Source organism: Pocillopora damicornis, chromosome 3 (assembly GCF_964200805.1).
Source record: "Pocillopora damicornis chromosome 3, jaPocDami1.2, whole genome shotgun sequence".
Taxonomy (NCBI): Eukaryota; Metazoa; Cnidaria; class Anthozoa; order Scleractinia; family Pocilloporidae; genus Pocillopora; species Pocillopora damicornis.
The window spans coordinates 5,618,155-5,644,457 of record NC_142672.1 but is presented as its reverse complement, the minus strand read 5'-3'; the positions used below and the strand labels follow the sequence as shown (position 1 = coordinate 5,644,457).

At 37.8% G+C, this 26,303-nt stretch overlaps 3 protein-coding genes across 6 annotated transcripts; 1 reads left to right on the top strand and 2 right to left on the bottom strand.

The window, feature by feature from the left end:
• Positions 1–1,035: 1,035 nt before the first annotated feature.
• On the bottom strand, positions 1,036–12,126 carry LOC113677425 (alanine aminotransferase 2). Of its 4 annotated transcripts, none has more exons than XM_089199940.1 (14): positions 11,878–12,126; positions 9,724–9,854; positions 7,989–8,078; positions 7,482–7,590; positions 6,609–6,739; positions 5,893–6,012; positions 5,497–5,626; positions 4,973–5,052; positions 4,293–4,426; positions 3,728–3,836; positions 3,513–3,578; positions 2,884–3,039; positions 2,237–2,349; positions 1,036–2,095 (listed from the first exon to the last, which is right to left on the bottom strand). In XM_089199940.1, exons 2-14 carry the CDS (start codon positions 9,808–9,810, stop codon positions 1,987–1,989), a joined length of 1,434 nt encoding a protein of 477 aa, XP_089056066.1. In that variant the 5' UTR covers positions 9,811–9,854; positions 11,878–12,126; the 3' UTR covers positions 1,036–1,986. The 4 variants fall into 4 exon arrangements, with proteins under 4 accessions (XP_089056066.1, XP_089056064.1, XP_089056063.1 ...); XM_089199938.1 differs by lacking the exon at positions 11,878–12,126 and adding an exon at positions 11,113–11,395; XM_089199937.1 differs by lacking the exon at positions 11,878–12,126 and adding an exon at positions 11,113–11,262 and having other exon boundaries at positions 9,724–9,971.
• On the top strand, positions 12,042–25,962 carry LOC113669060 (HEAT repeat-containing protein 3). Its single transcript, XM_089199935.1, has 16 exons — positions 12,042–12,387; positions 13,526–13,698; positions 13,852–13,939; positions 14,141–14,244; positions 14,820–14,929; positions 15,390–15,536; positions 15,998–16,137; positions 16,729–16,804; positions 20,918–21,021; positions 21,179–21,241; positions 21,694–21,776; positions 22,600–22,736; positions 23,035–23,132; positions 23,931–24,074; positions 24,756–24,932; positions 25,187–25,962. Exons 1-16 carry the CDS (start codon positions 12,253–12,255, stop codon positions 25,286–25,288), a joined length of 1,881 nt encoding a protein of 626 aa, XP_089056061.1. The 5' UTR covers positions 12,042–12,252; the 3' UTR covers positions 25,289–25,962.
• LOC113669058 (uncharacterized) lies at positions 16,906–19,174 on the bottom strand. The gene has a single exon (XM_089199936.1). The coding sequence runs from the start codon at positions 19,037–19,039 to the stop codon at positions 17,336–17,338; it is 1,704 nt and encodes a 567-aa protein (XP_089056062.1). The 5' UTR covers positions 19,040–19,174; the 3' UTR covers positions 16,906–17,335.
• Positions 25,963–26,303: the final 341 nt, after the last annotated feature.

The following is a 26,303-nucleotide window of genomic DNA, read 5'->3' as shown; positions in this document are numbered from 1 at the left end:
GTGGCTTCACACTGTGCTAAGGCAAGTGTGGTACAGTCTGGCTGTGAAATTTGGCTGCCTGAAGAGAATGAATTTTTTTAAGTTATGAATTGTACTCTCAATAGTGTTGCTATCCTTGGTTAGTGTTGTGTGATGCCCTCTCAAGAAGATTGGCTGGTTTAATTTTGGTTCAACACACTAACACAATGGGTCCCTTCTGGTACACTGCACTCATTAAATGCACAATAGGCTGGGTGGCACTATTGGTTCCATCTTCTAACCACTCCCTATCCTCATTACTTCAGAGTCAACACCCTCTCCACTAATCCACTCAATCTGCAGGCATGCATCATTTTGCTATTCATTACTTTCAAAATTTCTGGTGTAACAGAAACACTCCATGAAGCAAACTGCTGTTCAATTTCCTCACCTATTTAAAAAGAGGTAAAAATTATGGGGAAGCATGCTGTTTACTTCTTACGTGAAAGCTGTTGTGTCATGGAAACCTCACAAAATAAACTGATAGTTATGGTCATTCATGTTGTGCCAAAAAAAAATCACTGATACAAAATATACTTTTATAGAGAACAACTACACAAACTGCAAGCAGGGTCACTGCCACCTCTCTTACAAGGAGGGGGTCTCAAAAGCTGATTGAAGTTTTAAAGGAAAGTATTGAGCCATTTCATGTCAAGACAGGAGGAGGTGTTCAAAAGAAACACCTATTACTGTGAGGGGAACAAATATTTGTTCCCAAATCTCATTTGTAATTCTCTCTACTGTCTGCCATACAATTATTAGCTAGGTCAGTTTGGAGAATTTGGTATTGAAACAATTAATAATCCCCTAATTGACACTTTTTTTCATTTCTCATCACTTGTCTGCCTGATATTACATTGATGTTGTAAAGGGAAAATTCTGTCTTGGTCACTTATAGGAGTTGAAGGTTACTCAAGAGTTAAGCAACCAAGTGAAAAGAAATTTGATTTAGCAAACATCTAAAGATGCACTGAACCTTGTCTCTTGAATTTCACGGCATTTGGGATTGATCTGATGTACATCTGGTGAATAACTTTTTAATTCATAAATATAATAAATTAAACTAATGCTTTAATCTTAATTGTAATGCACACATAATAAATATTTCAAGTGTTTGACATTGATGATAACAAAATGTGCTTGCAACACATAATAATTTATGAGGTATCAATGTTTCTTATCACACCGTGGCCAGATGGTAGATCGTGGCATTTCAACTGAACAATGATAACTGTCATGCGCGATAAGTTACCAGTATGCTGATGAAATGTTGGGATCTACTGTTTGTCACAGCTGACCTCACTGTGACACAAACACTAATTGGAAACTTTGAGAATAATTTTCTCTCACCACAATGGAAAACCTCAACCTTATTAACTTCAACTTATATTTACAATAACACTACAAAAAAAAGTTATGTTTGATTTAGTACTTTTAGTCTTGATAAGTACTTGTACTATCAATCTTGAGATCTTTGGACACTTCAGAATTGCAAGGGGAAGCTTGTTGTTGTGATTCACTTTCTCACTATTTTTCCAGACTGTAATCCACCCTCTGCCACTTTCTGTATTCTCTCTCTCCTTCTGAGTGGCTACTGATCCAACAAAGACTCCATACTGCTACACACCCTCTCAAGTAAAAAAAGGTCACCCATGCTAGTTACAGGCCATTTCAGTGATCTTCATACCCTCATTTTCAAAATAAAGCCAAGAGTAGAACTTAGTCTTATGAAAATGAGTTTTCTTTGCTTGAAATAAAATTCATTCTCAGATCGAAAGCAATGTAATTGGCTTCCTTTTAAAGATATACTTTAGACATCTTGAAAGTGGCTTATTTTGCAGCTTAATGTTTCCACATAAACCAGAAAAATCAAGTATTCTACATAACATTCCCATTCAGATCCAAGAAATAACATATCATAAATTATATTACAAAATTCAGTAATCCTAATAACTCAATCCCACTGAGTTATAAGGCAGAGTTGGAATCTCTGTATTTTTGCATAAACTCTTGATGGAAGACTTTAAAACGTTCAAACAGAGGCTTGAGTGCTTCAATGGGAGGCAAGATTGTCAGCCTGAAAAACAACCAGAGGAAAAAAACCTTTGAATTCACATAAAGCTATTGTATTTTTGGTGTTAAAGTGTGAGATAAAATGTGGAAGCTTTTTAATCTTTAAAAATCTTGCAGAATGTCCTAATGTCTTGCACCACCCTACCTGAAATGGAATGTTCCATCTCTTTGTCCAAAACCATTTCCTGGGACAACACACAGTCCTGTTTTCTCCAACAACTCCAGAGCATAAAAACTGTCAGGATGCATACCTCTGGACTAAACAAAAGGAGGAAAAATTATGAGCAAATCAACATTTACTTCTTAAACCCAAAGAGCTTCAAGTATCTTATTCCTCTTGACAGTATCACTGCTGAATCCATCACTAAGCTCACAAGAATAGTGGCAATGATTGCCAACTAAGAAAGGAATTAGTTGTTAAAAATAATTTACTTTGTCAGTTCCATAAGAAATGTGTAAAGAACAGTGCAGAGATTAGGTAATATTGGAGTTTTATGGGTTAATAAAGGGAAGGTAAAATCACTGTAATGTTTCTCTTATTGTAGTGTGATTCAGGGTGAGGGTAATTCTGAAAAGGACCATTTTTGGAGACTGTCACAAGAATGTTATGACCACCTGATCTGAGGACTTCATCAAAGTAAAAAATTCATCATCAAGAATCAAGGTCACAGCTGATGTTTGGATTTGTCAAACAACATGCTCACTCTGAAGAGTGCACTGCAAAGGAGACCACAGAATTCTTATTTTGAGAACAAGATCATCTAATGTTCATATCAAATAATTGTCATTTACCTTTGCCTCTTCTTGTGCCCTCTTAGGGATTGACACATTAGGGAAGGCATACATTGCACCCATAACTTCATTACATTTAATACCCTCCATTGAGTTGAATGTCTCTGCAACCAGTTTAGCCCTGTCTTTAAATGACTGAAGCACTGCTTTTTTCTCCTAGCAATTAAAATTATATGAGTTAGACACAGGTGTAGCTGTGAAAATTTAATTGCAACTAACTGACTGTTGAAATATTCTCTTGGTTAACTAGTGCTTATTTGATTACACAAGGCCAGAACCTGGTAACAACAATTATTTTGTCCCAGCCACACTACTTTCAAAGGAATTTGTGTTTACAAGAGCAACACACACAGCAACATTCCTTGTCAGATGAAAGTTCAGCTGCAGTTATTTACAACAAGACAAATGCTATATCTATTTTTCAAGGAAATAAATTTACTTGAAGAATACTTATATCAATCTTTTTAGACTAGTGAGGCCCAAAAGTTGCATAGAATTATTTTGCTTACATATCTACTGTCATTTAAACAAATGATTCTTATTCCATGAAATCATCTGAACATTTTTCACTGCATAGCCAATATCTTTAGACACACAACACTGTCCCTAAAGCAATTGCTGTCCCTTACCTCAATGAATGTGTTATATGATATGTCACCAGGTTGAGGCGGACTAACTAAGCAGTCCATCATTGCCTGAGCAAAAAGGATCAAAATGACAAAAAAGTAGCTTAGGAAAACTTGTTTCAATAACTGCTGAAGAGTGAACAAAATAAACTAAAAAAATAAATAAATAAACAGTAATCATTCACCAACTTCGACTGAAAGGAGAGGAAATGGCTCACCTGTCCTGTGATACAAGCACAAAGTTTTGCTGACATCATCTTTTTCAACTGAAATCTGACCTCATCATCCATTCCTGTAATTTCCATATAACCTCCTCTAAAGCCACATCTAACAGAACACAAAGGACAGTATGCAATAAGTCATCAGCTCACTTGCTCACTCCAAATGAGAAGCTAGTTCAGCATAAATCACTTAGTCATACATGTACCCTTGGACAGAGTATCAAACAAATTTGGTCAAAACTCAAACCCAGACCTCTTGGATTCCAGAATTCCAACAACAAGGCCATTGTCTAACACAATACAACAATATAAACAAGTTCCTAACCCAGATTTTGTATACTTATATTCTTGTCATACTTATACTTTATCTGTACAATTTTACTATTTCTTTTGAATCAGTAAAACTCCAATATTAGTGATAAATTTAAATCCAAATTCATGATAACTTTAATCAATTAAAAGTATTCTTCATTACTATCTTACAGGCAGTAAGAAATATGGCTGGGCAGGAGTACCATTCACTAATTAAAATCATTTTTAAGAATTAGAGCCATTGACTTACTCTCCAAGGAATCCTTTGGATGTTGAATGGAATGAAATCAGTTCAAAGTCTTCATAATCTGGGCCCAAGTCTCTAAGGACCTTTTTGAAGGAGTGGAATTTGGCACCTTCTCCATAAATATTTGCTTGGTAGACCTAAGGAAAGAAAATTCAAGATGACATGATGACGGCACTCAAAAGAGCATTGACAACAGTAGCCAACTCAACAACCCAACACTCAAGAAAAATTGTGTAACTATAGTTTCTGTGTGAAAAGATAGAGGGGCCGCAGCCAGGATAAAACATCTTGTAAAATTAAAAAACGATCTCTGGCTAAAACTTTTAAAAAATATGAGCTTTCGGCTGTTTGCGCTACAGCGCTTTTACCCATTGAAGGCTGTAGCGCAAACAGCCGAAAGCTCATATTTTTTAAAAGTTTTAGCCAGAGATCGTTTTTTAATTTTACAAGATATAGTTTCTGTGCCTAGTTGAAAAAAAATTTGCTCTTTTTCTGGTGGAACATTGTATCTGTAGTGTGAGGGTCATGAGATGATCAGTTTTAACTGATAACTGTCAAATGTTACCTGCATTTAATAAAGATTTACTTCAATCAACTACTACAACAGGTTATGCACAATTGAAAGTAAGCCAGCTCAAATTATTGAGAAACTTTTAAGAGACAAGTTTTTAGAGCACACCTACCTCATCTGCGAGTAAAACAAGTTTCTCATCTTTACAGAATTTAATGATGTCTTTGATGTTGTCATAAGAAAGAACTTGCCCTGAGGATGAAAAAGTTGATCCACTTAGTTTGCAGATTGGGAAAAGATACAAGCCAGAGTGTTGAGGTTTACAGCAGGGGTTTTCAAGACCAATGCCACCAAAGGTGACTTATCACATGGAGGGGAAGGCGGTGAGCCAGCTCTATCATTTGGCACTGGTAAATTTCCTGAGGCACTTATTCAAACTAACTTTAACTCAAAGATACTGTTCAGCCCTTCAACACTTTTCTTAACCTTTTAAAACCCTGAGAGTGACTGCTGTTAGCTTCTAATTTCTCCTTAAAGTAAAACTGCTGAATCATTCATTAGACCTTGAAAATAAACAAAATGATCACCAACCTAAGAATTAAGCTTTAACTGTTATACAAATTTTTCTTGATCTTAACAACTTAGCTATTATCATTACTTTCATTTTCATCATCATTTTTAAAAAGGTTATAATACCTGTTGGATTACCAGGATTTATGACACACAAAGCACGCGGTATACAATTAGGTCTGGCCTCATTCAAAGCCCTTTTCATGTCTTCAGTGTCTAGTGCCCATCCATTGGCTTCATCAAGGTAATAGTTGATCTGTAAAGAAAAAATTCAATAATAAAACATCAATGCTGTGTGTAAGTATATGAAATTCATTTTAACCAATCTAAAATTGAGGAATAAACCAACAGAATCAAACAGTACAGTCACAAGAATAAAGGAAATGGTGGACAACTTATAATTGCAGCTCTTGCACGTTAAACCAATTCTCCTCATCAGCACTTTAGGAAATGTAACTAGAACTGTATAGAGAATATGCATACTGATATTAGGGTGTAAAGGGTTAATTGACCTTGAGTTACCTGATAAGAGTTCAGCTCAGACAATGTCGCTGAATAGAGGGGATACTGTGGTATCGGAATCATAATACCAGCCCTGTTATTTCCACTGTTGACACTTGTTTGAAGTAATTTTAATATAGACTACAAAAATAAACATTGATATCAATAAGCATAAATATCAAGTTCTGGTTGGGTTGTTAAAGATCAGTGACATTGCACCAGGCCTCTCAAGTAGATATCAAGTTCTGTTTGTAGTAAACTGAAAGCAAATATAGCAGTTCAGTCTCTTTAATTAAAAGTTGCTAATGGTTTGTGCACTGGACTCTGGGTCAGAGGAGGTCTGGGTTGCCTGTTGAGTCAATGTGTTATGATTTTGGGTTAAACAGTTTATTCTCACAGTGCCTCTCTACAGCCAGGAGTATAAATGGGCACTGGTGAATTGTCAAGGAAGCCTGTTGAAATGCCAGGTGTAATGTTACCATGGACTGGCATGCTAAGAAAACTGAGATAAGCTCTCACTGAATGGGCTACTTGGCTTGAGCCCAAACTTTTCATCTAAATGTTGCGAAAAAAACTTAAGCTTCTCTTCTTTCACATAAAAAAAAAAAATGCATGAATATTCAGTTTCGCTCCTGGGCCAAAATGGATGGAGTGACAAAAAATTAGACCTATCACTAGTAAGAAAGTTTCCATCCCTTCTGGTTGTAATTTAGACAAGCTATTTTCAATTGGCTTACTCTTATACCCTCACTGGCACCACTTGTGAGGTAAATGTGACTAGGATCTGATGGGTAACCATCACGTTCACTGATGTATTTAACCACATTTTTCCGAATATCTTCCAGACCTTGAGAATCTGAGTATGCACCTACAAGAAATAACACAACTGTATTAATTCTATAATGAGATTCTACCATGTTATATTTCTGAATCCTAAAAGTATTACAAGCTTATCAAGCCTGTTCCACATTCTGAATAAAGAAAGCAAGAATGCGGAACAAAGGATATTGGGATCAACTCTGAAGATCTAAGTCCCAGCCACTTAACCTTTTAATGCCCAGAAGTGATTAATGTGTAACTTGTAACTTCTTTTTTAGATAGATAAATAGACTGTTTATTCACAAATACATTGCAGTCATTAGACTGAATTGCGTATTTCACAGTGGACATTGCATACACAAAGGACTGTCTAAAGCGGTCTGTGCGCGAGCGTGGTAGATTATATGTTCTCTGTTGTCGCAGGCAGTAACTTTGTTCATTTCTTGGAGGCAGTAAGTTGTGTAGTTTATGCCCCGAGTTGTTGGCGATTGAATCAAAGAGTCGTTTACATAGTTCGTTGCATCTCTCTTTTAGTGTTGGCAGGCCTCCTTGTAATATCTATACATTAACCAGCAAACAGGTTACGAGAATACTCAAACTTATCAAGTAGAAATTATTCTCCAAATCTAACAACAAATGTTTACAACTAACTGACAAAGAAATGCGTAGTGTCTAGAATGGAGAATCAACAATCAGATCCCATTCCTCTGATCCCCTTAGATGAGTAAGTTTGAAAAATTAAAACTAATCATTAATGGTATGCTGTCAACTAACCATCTGACAAAACTCACCCATACTGTGACCCTTTGTGGCATTCAATATGCTCCTGGCTTTTGCTTTTGCATCAGAAGGAAAGTCAGCTGTATCAATAAGTTCTGGACATACACACATGGCAATAACCTACAAACACAAGACCTCATGATTTTAAAAAAGAGTAAATAATGTCATAATTACTTAAGGGTAAGTCTGTGTTGAAAGGTCAGTAAATTATACATCAACCATTTTGGTATTTATTTAGACTCCACAGCTGTGAAACAGTTGAGCTGGTAGCATTATTGAACCCTTCTCTATGGACACCAATCCTATACAGAGATCCCATTATTACCAGAGGTCTCTTGACCCTTAAGTAAAACCTACAGATTGTCTCTAAATTTAAGAGCAGAATAGATTGCGATCTGGCTAAAATAAAAAAAGTGAGAAAATCACCCTTATTTACCCTTGATGGAAAATCATCTGTAGCAAAATCTACCATCAAGAACCACTATAGCGTCTTGAAAAACAAATAAGGCTGCACTGACCTGTCGTGGGAAAGTAAGTGGTTTCATTCCAAGGGCATGAGCATCTCCAATGTTTGCTTTTATTACCTCATTGAAAGGTTTCTGTGCACCCTGTAGATGACCAGTAAGTAAGTTCTCCTTATAATACCACAATATGATCAAGTAAACACTTAGTGAGAATAAAGAAAACCATCAACTCAGCTTAGAAATGTTGTTTGAGTTAGCGATCAATTCTGAGAGCTAGCATTAGGAGAAGTGACAAAATTGTAAGTTTTTTGTTTAGTGCAACTTATCTTTCTCACCCACTATAAAAATGTCAAGAAATGTGAAATTGTGTTTATCATCCTTACAAGGGGGGCTAAAAAAGCGCAGGAAATGTTTCCTAATATAGCATTTCTATCTTATTTCAAAAAGGACTTCCATAGTTGAGTCCTTATTGCATAGTAAGTGTAATGTCCATGCATATTGCAGTCAGTAGGCAAAACTTCTGTTTTACTGGCCTCTTACAAGTGTACAATTAGGTGACAATTTTTATGACTAGCCAATTAATTCCTACCAAGGTGTTCACCAAGACCTACATTAAGGAGACAATTGAGATCCAACTAAGATAATCCTCTTTGAAGAGAGAAAATGGTTTAGAATCATCCAACATTAATCTTGTTATTTTAGAATCTGTTGAGACCCTGGTGAACATAATATGATCCTTCTTGAACCTATTACATTACAGCAGCTGTACAGCCCCTGAAAGATATTTTCTAGATAAACTTATTTTGTCAGTTGTACTTCTAGAATATTAACAAATCAAAGAGGCCATTGGACTAAAGCTTAATACAACATCAGCTTCTTCCTTCCCTCACAAAGAAAAACAACAATTTGGAAGAAGAGTTACCCATCTTATAGGAAATCTAATATGGATCTTCAATTGTAAGATCCCAAGGGAAAAGGTCAAAAGCAGCAGGAATTAATACACCAGTATAAATTATCAAATGTAACATTATTAGGGTAAATATTTCTGTTTAACCACATTCTAATCTAAAACAAAGTAGAAGTCCCACAGGTGATCTATTGTTTTTCCATTTTTTTCCGTCATCCAAGTACTGTAAGAATGGGGTCATACAGAAATCTTGCCATTTTTGTTCTCATGGCGGGTAAAAAAATTTTGGCAAATGAATTTCCACCAATTTTGTGACCTGTTTTTGTGGTCAAGAGGCAACCTGTAGCAAGGTTGAAAACTAGAAATTAAAACAATACAGTGATGATTGATTTATTCTTTCAGCTCCTCAACTGGCCATTGAAGAAAACTTATGTTTGAAACCGTGTCAAATCTGCATTCCAATACTATCTCATGGGAGATAAGTCAGGACACACCCCCAAACACACCACTTGTCACATGAGTTTAGTAAAATTATGACGTGCCTTTAGCACGTAGACCACGTTTATCAGAGACCAACAACTTCTCAAAAACAGATTTTATGAAAGTCTCACGCCAATCACGAAAAATAAAATCCGGTATATTCCAACAGATTTCGTGAATGCCAACTAAAATAATTCAAAGTTATTGACACCCCGTTGTTTTGTTTAATATAATAACTTTTTGGCGGGTTGATGCGTTTCCGATTCAATCAAGGCAGCCTTCCTTTCGTTCTTGCACAAGCATGTACAATAGATGGCAAGGGTATTCGTTAATCATCATATTCCACAATCTTGTAATCAGATGAATTAAAAATTACCGAAAAAACATAATACAAGTCCATACCTTCGCCAGTTCTTTCTCCAAGGCCGAGGCTCGCTCAACAATCGCCCCTCTGACTGCATACTCTATCTGTTTCACGAATGGATTCATCGTTTCTCCGGTGAGAATTCTTTCGTTGGAGCATTTTCCGTTAGCTAGAGAGAACGAATGAAGTTGTACTGATCTGATCAAAGATCGTTTGCTGAACAAACTCGGTAGGCGGTGAGAGGCCATAACCTTTCAAACTGCACTCAAAACAAATGTAATTTCGGCTGGTGGAAATTTATGTCAATAATTAATGGATGATGCACGCATACTTGCATTAGCCATTGAGAAGATTCGGAAATGTTCGGGTGTTGTTTTACTTCAACACTTCACCACCGAAGTTTGGAAATTAAACAACTGATACAGAGGAATCACTAAAAGACTACCGAAAATCTATCTAATAACCTAAAAGCATGAACAGGTTTAGATAAACATTTCGTTTTGCATTCGGGAAAGTTCGCTCCGGCCTCGTGGCCATAAAAACTCATTACCAATCTCTCACGTGCAATACTATTTCGTGAAAGATCATCTATATTTCTGATGAAAGATTGGTGAAATACTCCCAGTTTTAACATTAGATAACTAGTTTGAATAAGAGAACCATTCATCTTAGCACTGCAAGACTTTATTATTATTTCATATCTATTTTTTAACGATGGCGTCACTTTAAGGGCGGACTTTAAACGGAATGTTAAACACACTGAAGTTTTGTCTGACAACCCAAAAGTAAAAGATAGCCCTGGCGTTTATTCATGCAAGAATTACGCAATTACCGCGAAGGGTTCCGCTTGCCAGTTTCTCTGCGATGATCGCAAGTTAAACTACACGCGAACATTGATTAAGAACTGTTAAAAATTTAAGAATTGAAACACTGTGATATAAATAACATAAACCTTTCAAATAAAGGCCAAGTAAACAGTGATTGCGTAAGATAAGACGCGGGAAGCGATGCTTTTGCTTATGCTAATTTGGACTCAATTATTTGCACCATCAGGGTAAAACTTGTAATCATTTTGTACTTCTGAAAGTGAATGTATACAAAACAACGAATGATAAAATCATATGGAATTCTTTCCTCAATAAAGGTGGTCTGTGAGGGAACCCGCAAGTGACAAGAGAAGTTAGATTATTGCCGCATGAGAAGTCTCAAGTTTACGCGCTCCGAATGTTGAAAAAACAATCATTTAAGGTCGAGGTCAACTGGCAGTTTCGACAAGAAGAGAGAATTAAATTAAAAAAAATTTATACGCAGTGAACGAGCAAGCAATCATGGTGTTGCTTCAGGCACGAGCAAAGATGTCTGTCGTCGACCAAATTCAGTTGGATTCGAAAACGCAAATGTTAAACACCTTCGATATTGTCACTTACCTTGCATTGTGGTCCCACTCATTTTGCTTCACTTTTTTCGAGTCAGTCGAATAAAACACCGTCTAACTCTCTACTGCTACGATGTAACAGCTTTCGATATGGTACGTTTGTACACGTGTAAAAGAAATTTATTGGTTTGTTTGCGAAATCGAACACAAGTGCGTGACAAGTCAGGTCACGTTTTCAACACGATATTGTCACGTGGCAAACAGCAATACTTATATAAGTGTAATAACAACAGAGTTATTCGTTCTTCACTTTCTGTTCTTTTTAACATTTGACCGTCTGATCAACGACTCAAAGACACCAGGAAGTATTAAAATGAAGTTACGGATGTAAAGATTTTTCGATTGGATGCTCGAAGCCATTTTTCTAACTAAGAGGGGCTTCAGATAAAAAAGTAATATTTCGTCAATACCGGTTCGAGCTTGTTTGTAAGATAACAGTTTTCTTGCACGTGATATGAAATCATTATCACGCGATTTGCCTGAGTCTCAACTCATATTATCACTGAGGTGTCAACTGCTAAGCGTCCAAATTACTTTGGCAATTGTTAATTAGAAATAACTCGATTAACTTTCCTAGCGCGACCACAGCCAGTAATGTTCACACTTTTTCACACGATAAGTAGTCACCCCTCTCCTAGAAAAAAATTCCTGCTAGTTGAGAGAAAATAAATCATATTTTGTCTTGTAGTCAGATTCTCTCGGTGAAAGTTGTTCCGAGGGCACTATTGTCGATAGCAGTGACCGACATTTCATCTACCTTGCGCGTCCTTGTGCGTCCCTGCGCGTCCTTGCGCGTATCAAGTCGTCTTCGAAATGAGGAGTTATCCAGTCAAATGTTTTTGTCTGGTTCGTGAAAGCTGATTGATAAGCTTCTCGATGGTGCTTTTTGACATCAAACCTTGTGGGAAAAACAAATGTAACTCATGATAGAAAAACAGACGGAAAAAAGTTGTAACATCAGTAGCGATCTAAAGTCTGTCACGGCAAACCTATGACGCCCGCGTCTGGTCAGAGGCTGCACATACAACAGCACATGGACTTCGAAACAAAATGGCGGTTTGACTTGATATGAAATGGTTGTTATTTTTGTTGGAAATTCAAGGCAGTCATATCCAGTCTACCGCAAGAAATAATGGGAAAGACTAGAGCAAAGAAGCGTTCGTCATATCGATACAGAGCCACAGGTCTTCCAAGTGTGAAAGAGGTGGAAAGTGAAGCTCAAAAGGATGCTGGTGTCGGTGTCAAAACATTACCTCTGGTCGAAAAGGTTAGCTTTTATTTCTTACAGGGAAGACTGGCAGTTTTGCTAGTTTTCACCGAGAGGTAGGCTGGTAGAGAAGGAAAATATTTTAAAAATGTATGATGCATAATCTCACACTGGTGTTAAAAACTCAAAGAAATACTTGCGACATGAACATAAACAAAGCTGAACATATGATGTACTGTGAGCGTAAAAAATCATCTGATCTAACAGACTGTGTGTTAAAAGCGGTACTTTGAACATATTCAGTGGCTTTCACTTACTACCTTGTTCACTCGTAAAATAAAGTAAGTAGTGTACAGTTTTCGCGATAAAATGCAGCGTAAAAAAACTAATTTGACTTTCTGTGATGGTGAATTTCACTTATTGATTCAAGAAAGAAGTCATCTAGGATTTAGATGCTGTGCTTGTGTAAAAAAGAAAAATATCTTTAAGAATTAACTTAATTTTTCAAGGAAAAAGCAAAGGGGTTTCCAAAGGTGTATGTCATCCCTCTTTTTGTTTTGGAAAAGTGATGTCCAATGTTTGTTAAAATAGAGCATCCTGAGATACCTTGCAAAGCCATGTAACATGCTTACAACACTTTTCACCCTTCTGGAAGTTCCCTTGATCTTGCTGATCTAATGTGGTGGCTTGACATCATGACCAGAGGTTTCATCATGAGCCAGGCTCTGGGCAAACTGACCATCTCTGAACAGAACTTTTTCCAGCTGCTTGGTCATGTTTTTTATAGTTGTATCCCAGCTAAGCAAAACCCCATGGGCCTTGCAGATTTTCTACCCAGGGACCTGTTTCTCCTGTAACGTAATGGGTCCAAAGCCATATTCTTACAATTAAAATTTAAAGAATCACAAAGAAGGTTGTGGCTCCCCAACCAGACCATTTTGTTTCTTTAGCTGATTATTTAATTGTATAATTTTCAGACTTTTGAAACCCCCATTTTGATAAAAACAGAAGAGCTCTATGGCCTTTAAGTTATGGTACTTTTGAGAAATGACCCTCAGGTGTCATATTCTCATGCCCTCCTGTTAAAAATATTATCAGAAACCCTGCATGACTAGGTTATGGACTGTCCACTTACTTGACAGGCTGGCTATGAAGGTTACCGATCTAAAATTTTTGTTTCTTTTTTCATACATAACAGTTGACAAGTGCTGTTTCTACTGAACGCGAGTGTGCATGTGCCAGTCTGGCCAACCTTGTGTTTGACCATGCAGCCATACCAGCCCTTTTACAACAAGATATTGTGAGAAGGCTTGGCCCCTTGCTGATTGATGATAATAGAGGAATTCAGGAAGGGGCTGCCGGTACATTAAGGTACAGTATACCTGTCATACCCTCTTCTAGACACACATTCTTGGTTAACTGCCATTTTTTAGGTTTAAAATTGAGAATCATTTAACTTTTATCCTGAAGCGTGGAGCTTTTGAATTTCTTTACAAAAAAAAATTGTGTTTTGTCTTAATGTAGAAATCTGAGTATTTCTGGTGGTCCCGAGGTGTGTATTAAAATGGTGAAACAAGATGTCATGACTCCACTTACCACATTTGTACAGCAGGTATGTATGCTATGTGATCATATTTCCTTTTTTTTTTTTTAACTTGTAGAAGATTAGTTATTTTTGTCATTTCAACTAGTCCCATAAGTGCACCATGCAAAATGATTTATAGTGCCTTTCTGTACATTACCTTGGTTGCACTCAGTCTCGGTATTCCTACCTGATATGGAATGAACAGTGAGAGATTTTTTTTTCTTCTAGTCTCTTGATTTGTTGGGTGCCATTGACGAGACTCTAGGGAGTGAGTTTAAAAGACAGTCTACAAGCTTGGCCATCCAGGCTGTAAGCTTATTATGGAATCTTTGGTGAGTAAAGATTCCACAGAACAATCAGCATAGCTTAAGTCACTCAATTTGAAAATGAAAAGAATCAAAATCCATTAACCCTTCAACTACCAAGAGTGACCAATGCCTAATTTCTCTGTATTTCATCACTGCTGAATCAAACATTAAAGTTATGGGAATATTGGAATTGACTACCCACTCAAAAAAGGTTTTGACTGTTTGACTAATTCTCCTCATCAGTATCATAGGAAATGTATAGAGAACAGTAACGAGAATATGCATACTGATATTAGGGTGTGAAGGGTTAAGTGTAATTGTCATTATTATACATATATGGTGAAGATCATCTACATGTTAGTATTTAGTTATTGAAAAAATGCAAGAGTAACTGTGTTGTTTTGTTGTTTAAGTTTTGCAATGATTCACAAATTTCTGAGAATCACAGACTAAAAAAGTCACTTAAAAGTGCATTTGTTGTCTGATACCATTGCTGAGAGAAAGAAAGGTTGCTAACTATTCAGCTAAAGGTCTCCAAGAATTTCACATGAAACTAACCCTTTGGATATATATTTTTTTGCTGACATTATTTTCTATAGTGAAAGCAGTGATGTTGCTGTGGATATTTTCAACAAACAGGGTCTTTTACCATACCTTGTTGCAAGCCTGAAGACTGAAATTTACCCAACAAGTGTTGCAATTCCAGCAGGTCAGCTTCTGTACTGTTACTACTATGTCTGTACTGATTTGTGTTGTGCTGCAGTTAACTCCAAAAGTCCTGAAAGTGATTTAAGTCAAAACTGTCACTTTTATATTAAAAAGTCATGATAGGAAAATTACCAGTGAGGAGAATAACAATCTTTTTTTCTCCAAGGACCTGATGTATTGAGTAATTCTCTCTCACCACTTCTTCATATTGTCTTATTTATCTGTTAAGAGAAAATGATCACATTTAAGATAGCACTTTCAAGTTGATAAGCTAGTCTATTCTTATAACTTTTTTTTCTAGGTATTGAACTGATAATTATTATTAAGAGAATATACATGTTGATCACCTGGGAATTGAAGCATAAACAGACTGGCTCAATGCCATTACTGATACACAACTACTTTGTATGTGATGCTTCTTTAAAAGTAAGATTGTGTTAATTTCTTATCTTTTTTATTAGCTCAATGCCTACATACTGTCACTGAAGACAATTCTTCAGCTGCCCAGTGCCTTTGTTGTTCAAGTGACCTCATGAAGACCCTTGAAAAGTCACTCATGGCTGATGGGTCCTCTAGTGACATGCTTTTGTTAAAAGTTTTGACTGCAGGTATGTTTTCTAATAATTGGGCTGAGTTACAATGTTTTTTAGATTATTGGGTGAGTGTTCATGATGCATTGGAAATCAGATAATTCCCCAACTATCAACCATTGTATTCTGGCTAAATTTTGATAGCCTAAACTAATTTTTATCTTGACAAGGAAATTTTTATCTTATTACTTTGCGTGACCACTCTCAAGCAATTAAATTTTGTAATGAAACTATGTGTGCTATTTTAAAATGGTGAATTGCAAAAATTGAACACTTGTCAATTATTTGCTGGACAAAATATTAATATTCCAACACTGTAAGGAGTAATAACACATCAGTTACTTCTGGAAGTTAAAATTTCTCACAATTTTAGCTAGAACTTTTGGTTGATATGAATAACTACTGCTGCTTGTAATGTAAATAGTTGTGCTTCAGCTGCAAGCATTCTGTAACTCAGCAGATGTTTCATGATCATGCAGGTGTGTTGTATAACATCCGCTACAGTATTCCACCAGTCAGTTTTCATGAACTCATTCAGGCTGTTGTCAAAGTCTTGGCCCAAGTTCTTGATGTGAACTGTTTTGATGTCATCAATAAACTCCTTCCAGGGCCCACCAAGGTAAGAGGAAATTACTGTTTTATAAGTGTTGAATTTCACAGATTTTTTTGTCACAAGTTTTACCTAGTCACTTCTGATTTTCCAGAGTAATGCCTCACCAATTGAGCTAAGGAGAATTATTGTAGTGCTATTTAACCCTTCAACTCTCAGGAGTGATTAACAAGGAACTTCCCCCCACAATATCTGAACATTATTCAGAAAACGGGTGATGAGAATATTCAAACTTATCAGGTTTAAGTTGTTATCTTGATCTAACACCAAATTCTTCTAACCTATTTTCAAGGAAACACATAGCAGCTAGAGGAGAGAATTAACAATCAGATCTTGGGAGTTAAAGGGTTGATCCTTTACACTCTAACATCCATCTGCATTTTCTCACTACTTTTCTCTGTACATTTCCTAAGATGCTGACAAGGAGAATTTGTTTTAATAATCAAGAGCTTCTTTAGTGGGTGATCATTTCCTTTGTTCTCTTGACGTTGATGTGTGATTCAGAGGTCATATTGTAGGGAGAAATTAGATGGTTGTCACTCGAGGAGGTCAAAGGGTGAAGGGGAAAAAACCTTCTTTCTTGAATGGTTTCTTTGTTAGATTGAAGATGTACAGATGCTGTTGAATGCCCAGCAACTTGCTTTAGAAATTCTCTCAAACATGTGCTGCCCTGAGGGTAAGTTTTATACTTGATATGCAATTATTTTTAAAATGTTAATTTATTCATCTGAGGTTTGTCTCAGAACATATGGATGTTAAAAAGCTTAGCAAAAGACATGCCATCCCATTTGGTGTTTTTAATGGGCAGGGGATGGTAGGTTTTGTTTTCTTTCATCTCAGAGTATGGTTATTATTTGTTTAAACAAAAGAAGTAGGAACAGAACTGGTGTGAAAAATTGTTAAACCAACAAAAACTTCGAACCACAACACATGTACATTTTGTATCAGCTTACAAAGAAGTTTTGATCAAATTCTTTTGGCTAACTATTTTTTTAATATTCACGTAGTTATTCAAGTAAAGTTACTAAACTCACCTATGTTGTCATGTGACTTAAACTCACTTGTGTATGCTGTACCTCAAAGGCCTCCAAGTATAAGTGTGCGAAAAACTCAAAATATAAGATTAGAACTAAATCATTTTCTAAGTCTTTTAATTTAATAATCATCCTTCCAAAAAAAAAAATAGATAGTGTCTTATTGTTGAGTATCATATTAGTAAGGGAATGTATGGAGTGAGGTTGATCCATACATCTCTTCCTGTAATCACATTCACCAACTGCTGATGCTGAAGGCCATTATGAGGAATACTGAAATAATACCCATCAGGACAGACAGGTTTAGCATAATGCCCTCTCACGGCACTCGTCGCCCAGATACTGGCATTTTTGTTTGATTGACAAGCAAACAAATGGTTTTCTTGACAGTCGCACAGATGCCATCTTTCGGTCTCCCCACGCAACACTACACAGGAAGTGTCGGCCAGTGGCTGTGATGGTTCACCTTCAGCCCATGTGAACACAGCTGTGGCAAGCATAGCAGGGTTGACTTGATCTGCGGCTGGATATGTCACTCCACACTTCATGTACCTAGAAAAGTCCTGAATTACACCTGTTTCTTTGGGACCATTCCAAAAAAAGAGGTATTCTGTACTGTCGCAGTACACTCTGGACGGCTTATCGAGATTAACAGCAGAACAATTAGGTCTGGCAGCGAAGGAGTTTCTTGTCTGCTCAATCCAATATCCAGCAAAAATGTACTCACCGCCATGTTGGTCTCCGAATCCGGCCAAGACAACAGTTTTGTTGATTTCCCTCAGTTCTTTCATGGTCGGCCACCTTCCTTGAAAATATTTCTGGCGCTCGATTGGTGTTAGTACTTTATTTCCTAGGTACTTGGCAATTGGACCATTAATCAGCTGGTCATGGCCTTGGGTGTGACTGGCCCCATCCTCAAAGTATATACGAATGACCTCCTGGTAATTTTTTGGCTGGTGCACCCACTCGCCAATTTCTTTTATGCCTTGTTCAAATTCCCTGTCCCAAGGTGCACACCCCCGGTACGCCTTATCGTCATCGTGACTCATCAACATTTTGCCGAAACACCACCACGGGTCGATTTCAATACCCCGCGCTCCCATGTTAAGTAAATCCGTGAAACTGAACTCCTGATTGGCTAAATCCAAGCAAAGATTCCGGTAGGGGGGTGGCCAGGGGCAGTTGTCTACATAACCATACCCGTCGGCTCGGTCATTGAAGGCGTTGTGCACGGAAACCATTTGAATCTGATGGAAGGGCTGGTCTATTTGAATCTCTCTTTGCGATTTTAGAGCGAAGGCAAGCCAAGGCGAAATACGAGCTGTCCCCTTAACGCATCTGCCGTGATAACGGCATGTACAGTTTGCAAGTTTGCTCAGTTGGTCGCATTCTTCTTCAAAGGGTCGAATCTCTTTGAAATCGCCGAAACTAAACTTGCCCCAGTTCAAGTTTTCCTCTTCAAGCGAATGATTGGCGATTTTGACCTCAAAGGAGGCTTCTGTAAGGAATTTGTCGCCTTCCGAAACCAGAACCTGAAACCAGTAGTGCGTGTCCTTACGTAACTCTTTTAAATCAAGGATCTGTCGAAGGCGGAAAATTCTGTTCGAATTCTCGCTGTAATTCTCGACAGCAATTTCGGCTGCTTTGGCCAAAGTGAATAGTGTCCTTGGTGTGTGGAGAAACTGCTTCAAGGGACTGGATATAGTGGGCCGGGCGAAATAATCCACGTACTCTTTAACTTCCATATCCGTTGCATCTTGATCGACGAGAAACCGAACTGGCTTGAATTGGTCATTTGAGGAAGAAGATAAGTTTATGAGAATCACAAAAGCTGTGAAGAGATAGAGGAGTCCAGAACAGAATCTTTGCATTTCCATCTTATGATCATCTACAATCTGAAATTTAAGTTTGATTTTCTTTCAGTTTTCGGGCTAACTGATCCTGGTGTGATTTCCTCGTGGGAGGCAGACACAAAAGTAACGCAATTTTTAACTTATGAATAAACATCACTTTCTGGAGTTTTTTTTTCCTCGGGTTATTGAATTTCTACACGGCAGAAACTTTTGCCTTTCGTAGATTTATTTTATAACTTATATAAGAACACAAGAGTCCTCAATTCACTGGCTCGTAACACTAATGGTTACTTAACCTTTAATTCCCATAAGTGATTAAAATTTAACTTCTCCTTATAATACTCGTTAATTATCCAGTAAACTGGTGATGAGAATACTCAAACTTTAAAGGAAGAAGTTGTTATCTTGATCAAACACTTAATTCTCGTCACTAATTTTCAAGGAAATGTATAGCAGTTAGAGAAGAGAATTAACAATTAGATCTTGGGAGTTCAAAGGTTGACTGAGTCGATTATAGTATTTCAACAGTATCGCTCGGTCACAGGTTCGAATCCTGTTCAATATTGCCAACATTTTTCAGGGTACTCTTTGCAATTTCATTACGCAACGTAATGAAACAAACCAACCGTTTAGGGTATAGAGTGTAAAAATAAAAAATAAAAAACGGAACGAAACAGAAATGAAGGGCTAAACGTCTGCCAGTTGTTTTCGCCGTTACTGAATTTTCGCCTTCATTCCAGACGAGAGCTATTGCATAACAATGGAGACTAGAGACGTCATTCTGAATTTCCGTTTTGTCTCGGTTCGGTGTACAGTTAAAAAATCAAGGAAAATATTCGAAACTCGATGTGACTGCGTATTTACTTCATATTTGATAACCCATGTAGTGTTTTACGTACCGGCGGATGCAGCACAACAGTTTCTCTCGACACCTCTTTGCCTCAGTGACGGAGATAAGCGTTAGAAGCTTGCTGTGTCACGCCATCGGCAGATCTTTGCCATCAGTTTTGGCAACTCATTCAAGAGGTTCGAAACACGGTCAGGAAATGAAAAGAGGAAATTAATTCCAGACTTCACTTTCTAAAGAGTCAGTTATGAATTTAACGCCTCTTCTTTTGCAATCGAAAACAAAGGTCAGAACCCAATGTCAGATGTAAAGTTATGATTTAGTGTTGAAGCTTTGCATAGTTATTCTCATGTTTAAGTTTAAGGCCGGTATCTGTCCAACATACATATCAGATATTTTTAATCACGGCATCTGTCTATACAACTTGACGAATTGAATACAGTAACTTACGGATAGCACGGTATTTAGCCTCCCCCGCAAAATAAAACGGAAATGTTTCACTTAGGGGGGAGGGTGAGGTTACGGCTACGCGTAGACTATGCAGTGTCAAGAATATCGGGCCCTCGCTATGGAATAGACTATCAAAAGACGTAAGAGCTATAGCCAGTCTTAAAGAATATAAAACGAGGGTGAGACGGTCAGATAAGTCGAGACTTAAGAGTGAAGAATGTGGAGCTGACTACCTTTAATGCACATCGTAGCTTAAAAATGTAAATATTGGCAATAATATTTTTATCTATTGCTTAACTTGTCTTTTTACTCAACGTTTACAAGTTTGTTTCTTACTCCTACAGTGTCCCCAGTTTACAGTCATGACTCATAATTAAAGTTATTATCTTATTAGATAGTGATACGGTTTACGGTATGTTTCCTTCAGGTTTGCGCTTAAGTTAGAAAAACACACTTGCACACGAACACACACGCACATAACGTAAACCAAGTTAACGGTTTGTGATTACCGTCACCCAAATGCTGGCCTCAGGGTTCAAGGTTACTTTCTAGGTCTAGCCCTTCCTGCTTGCAAATTATCGCTGAATATATTTTTCTCCTTGCAGATTCTAATGACGACGAATGGGAAGATGTAGATGACTGTATCAGCTTGGACTCAGCTGATGAAGAAGAAGTCCTACAAGAGGCAGCTCAATATGATGTCGACATGGTTAGATTTTCCGCGGTTGTGCTGTAATGATTATCGAGAAACTGTGTAAATTTTTCTTAACTCAACTGGGCAGAGAACAAAGCAAAGATGGCATCTTTTTAAAATATGGATACACATTTTGTGTCTTATAATTATTTCTGTTTTTGTTTCTGTGTAGAATTCTGAAAGTTTATCCACGGAAATGATCAACGCAATTGTCACGCAAGGAGTTCCAAAAAGGGCAAGTTGAATTATTATTTTTCATGAAAGGATGTTCATCTTGGGATTAAGTTTTCTGTTAATACTGAATTTTGGAGCAGTTTAACTCGACTTGGTAATATAATGAAGACAATAATTATCACCGAAGTTTTACATAACAAAGAAAAGTGTGGCCATTCAAAAGAGTTCGAAAGGAAAGCCTTTTTCAGCTGAATTTTCTGCAAGTTGTGGAGCTTGATCGTCAGATGTTTTTATGTCGTACCCCTGTGGGCAGAGGGCTACAAAAGCGTAGGGCAGGGGTGAGGGGTTTATTCTATAGCAGAGCGGTTTGCAATTGAGTATCGAAAAGAATCTGAAAATGCATTCGTTTTGCCTACCTCGCTCTTTGATTTGATGAAGAAAACTGGCGCTCGACCAATCAGATACGAAACTGAAATCGTTAGTTGCTCACTCGCCGAAGTTATTTCTCATCAGGTTCTTTCGAAATGTTCATTTGGTGAAGCGACTATGTATGAAGCTTTGAGTGCTCATGCTGACGGAGAGAAGCTGCTTCACATGTAAGGCCCCTAACTATGAATTACTTGCTGTTGTTAGTGCTTTTAAGTGATATAACTGCAAATATACCCATGCCTTTGTTTAGAGTGAATGAGAAATTCAAGCACGGTATGAGGTTGTTACACAGCATCTTAATGCATTTGCTTGCCGTCTACTCGTGAGGCAGAAGCCTTGAGCCTATTCCATACTCACACTCTAAACGCTCTGCAGTGTTGTCGTCCCGATTTCGTTTTGAAGAACCATCGTTAGTAGGGTTTATAGTCAAGTCGCCCGAGAGTCATCTCGCCCGAAGTCATGTCGCCCAAAACCTAAGTCATGTTGCCCGAAATTTTAATAATGTCGCCCAAAAAAAAGAGTCAAGTCGCCCGAAGAAACAAATACTAAAAAGATCAGAATTTCAGACTGGTGTCTTAAATGAATCTAGTCAGCTTCCAAAGAAAAGATTGTAATAATTCAAGCTAAATCAAGCGCTAAATCACCATTCAGAGTTCATAGAATTTGAGAGAGAGATAGAAACAGGCCTTTGTTATGGCCTGGGGGAAGCAGGATTTTTTTTTAGGGATATCAGATGGTTTTCAGGGGGGAAGGGAGGGCGATCAGTCGTTTGCCAACAGAATATAACGGGGGGACCTGTTGAAAATTGACTGAGAATTATATGGAGATCACAAGAATATTACAGGGCCTCAGGGGGATCAGGTAAATTTTACCGTGACACAACCAAAATCCTCTGACCCCCACCCCCCAGGGGATGAACAAAGATCGGTCTCTCAGATAGAATCTCTCGTAGCATGTTAACCTTGCAAAATTAATATTTTCTCTTGTCAGATTAAGCACAGTACAAGCGAGGGCATTGATTTGCCTTAATAACATTGTGTCAGCCTTGGATACAGACCTGCTGGGAGGAGATGAAGCATTGGGACAACTTTGGAATTCGCTTTTCTCTCTAACCTTTACAACAGACAGTAAGTGCGGAGAAAAAAAAAGTATGATGGCTTTTGTGATGTGTATTGCGAGACAGAACAATCAAACTAAATCAGGTCTACGAGCAAGCTTCCTTATATTCGGTTTCGTCGAGTATACACCAGTAAGAGAGAAAATAGCAAACTTTTCACCGTGTGACAAAAACTTAGAACCAAAACCTAAACTCAGTGTTCAAATAACCACTTCCGCCTTACAATAACAACGGTAATTTAAACATTGTCTGTAAAAGTTCATTCTTCCTTTGACGTCTCGCATCTTCCGTTCCTCCCTTCATTCTAGCCAAAGTATTTGTTTCCCGCGAGGAAGACTTTTTAGAAGCCGCCACAGGAGTCCTTCGATCAATTATGGATAAAATGTCCTCTGTAAAAGAGCCGCAAGTGAGTATTGGGTTGGGTTATGTTAACAGTACTAATACCTCCCTCCCCAAGGGCGGGGGGGGGGGTGTGGGGTGTGGGGTAAGACAAGGGACGTTTGTGTCACCAACGTCTCCAAACCTAGACCTCGGCAAGGTCAAAATCTGCTCGTTCCCCTATCATGTTTAAGGCTGAATAAAAGATGGCATTGCAGCCTCGAGGAGCCATTTGCAGTATATTCAGACAGAATATGTGGAATTAGCCCTAACCCTTAGCAATTACTGCCCATGGACATCCACGCCCTGTTTAAGTCCTCCAGAAAAACACCTTGTTCAATACGGTTACCAATAAAATGGAACGTCATGTTTAAGATTTAAGACTCTGAAAACCATACTCTTGTGGGCGGTGCATGCCTGTCAAGCCCAAATGTGGGAGTGTCGGTAGGATGAGCATGTCACTTTATCAAACCTCTTTAAGGCTAAAAACTGCGAAATGAGCTGAGCTAAATATGTTCAGTTGGTGACGAATTAGAGTGAGGGAAACGGACTGGTTGACAGAACTATCTTTTAAATACATAGTGGAGTTTGATGTATCCTTTAGACTTTGTCATAAACTTCACTAACGTCTGTTTGGAATCTGGGATATATCGGATTTTGTACCTTTATAAATTTTTGTCACCTATTTGTTATTATTATCATGATTTAACAAAAATTAGGGGGTTTACCGATACTCCAGACCCCCTCCCCCCCACACCCTTCAGTTACACATAGACTCTGATATTTTTACAACTGGTCAACTATGTTGTTCTCGTATCTCTCACAGTGCATCACGACTGAACATGTGACAACACTGTGTAGAATCACGGCTGACACGTCATGTGAAGCTGCTAAGGTCAAGCTGCTAAGCATCCTGGGAATCATTGGCAAGATGGCTGGCAAGAAGGACAACACTCTCGAGGTCCTAAAGGTACGTTGGGTTTTTTTTTCCCTTCTCAAGGCTATCATTTTGAACGTCTAGCGCATTCAGCATAATGTTCGAAAGAGTTTTGGAAACATGTAGCTGTTGTTGATATCTTGCTTGAAAAGAAACTTAAGCCAGTGGTGTTACCCAGAGCAGAAGGTGCTATTTCAACTTAATGAACTTCTTAAAATGCCATGTACCAATTCATCTTCAAACAATGTGCCTAAAAATTATTGTTTGATTGTTTGATAACTTCATTTATATACGGTTACAAGTTCCTTCCGCATAATTTGCAGGTTAAACATCTAATTCTTCTTAGCTCATTTAACAAATAAATGAGATAAAATCTATCATGTCGAAAGGTTGCTATTCAAAGATGCCGTTTCTCATTCGAAGCTGTGGTGACGCTTTGTGTACACAATGGAAGTTTGCAAAGAACCACACTTTTCGATTCCAACTCTTATAAGATTTGATGGATTACATTCCAAATTTTTTTTTAAAATCCTTCTCGTTCTAGTTGACCTCATGATCATTCACTTCTGGGCAATTTACAGATCCATATTTCGAAGATTCAGTCGTGATTGCCTTCCTTGGGACTCTTATGTTTATCAATCATAAGTTCTTCACGTATTTCTTGTTTCAAAAATTCTAATTGCAAAGATAATTTGATTACTGTTGTCCTTTCAGTCCCTTGGTGTCGTGTTTCGTGACATCATTGTCGGTGATCACAGTTTATGGTTGATATCTGAAGCGCTGGACGCCGTCTTTGATACGTTTGCGGACGGACCGTTGGTCAACACTGCTGCAGATTCAGTTGGCCTTATGCCAAACTTAGTGGAGCTGGTACCAGTCCTCAAGAGCAGGGTAAGGAGCGGTTTGATTGGTCAATCCGAGAATGACTATTTGTGATAGTGTTTCAATTGTCAAATGTTAACGATTTTTTCCAGTTAACGGGAATTTTCAACGAACCTTCCAACCCAAGCCGCTCCAAAAATTGATGATAACAGTAACAGTAACTCAATATGATATAAAGAAGCTCTTTGAATGAGATTATTTGAAATTGCAATCGAATGCGTGCATATTTTCTTGAAGCTTCCTGTTACTCGTTTCTTCTTTAGATAAAGACTGAACGAAGAACTCTGGGGGACCACTTCCCTGTGATAGATGCTGCGAGGGTAAACCTGACCAGATTCATAAAATATAAATTCAAAGGCCATTAGGAACTTGGTGGCACAAACGGCCAGCTTGCCGGTTGTACGGCGAGGATCACACTCTGATGATATTTGTCTACCTTCTACTCTATACTGATATCAACTACCAATTTAACACGTGCAGACATCACGACCATACACTAAACACGTACAGTTGCTTTTCCAGAAAATCCGTTTGGATTCAACTTCGATTCAACCAATTTTTTTTGGTCAAAATTTAGCTTCATTTGACGACAAGTCGTCACGTGGCAACTTACGACTCTTCTCTCTCCTCGATTTATGTTGTTGTTATGTTTTGCAAAAGAGTGTTTTTTGCATGAGACGATAACGTCACAACATTTATTGAAAGAAGGAGGAAAGGAAGGCACTATGTGTGCGCGTGAATGAAAAATGCCTGAAAATTTTTAAACATATTAATCACTCCGCAATTGAAGGACCTGAAACATTGTTAATTTATGGCTCTACTAAGTAGAGACGGGTTCCAATGAATTTAGAAAGAGGGTTTTTGTGTTATTTTAAGTCTTGCGATATAACAAATCTACTTTATCGTGCTCTTCTACAATATTTTCTTGCTTATTCAAATGACATACTAGATACAACAATTCAATATGATCGTTCGTCTGGTGTACTGAATGTAAATAGTATTATGAAGTCTGCTTCATAAATGCTGAAATATTCATTAATTCTGTTCCTTTGCTTCACTGGTAAACTCCAAATTTTGGTTACTAGAAATTTTGCTGAATTTTTTTCTAGATTTGCCTACGATCTACTTTTCGTTACTCTGTTCTTTGTGTTTCCCTTTTTGTTATCAAATTGGATCACCAGCCTTTTGATGTATCCTTGGGATTGATCCTTATTCATCACCTGTGGAAGGGGGGTCGGACGATTACAGTTTGTTACGACGAAATTTACCTGATCCTCCTCTAAGGCTCTGTAATATCCATATGATCCCCTCCGACTGGTAGTCATATTTCTTTAGTCCTTCCCCCCCCCTTTATACTCTGTTGGCGACGACTGATTTCCC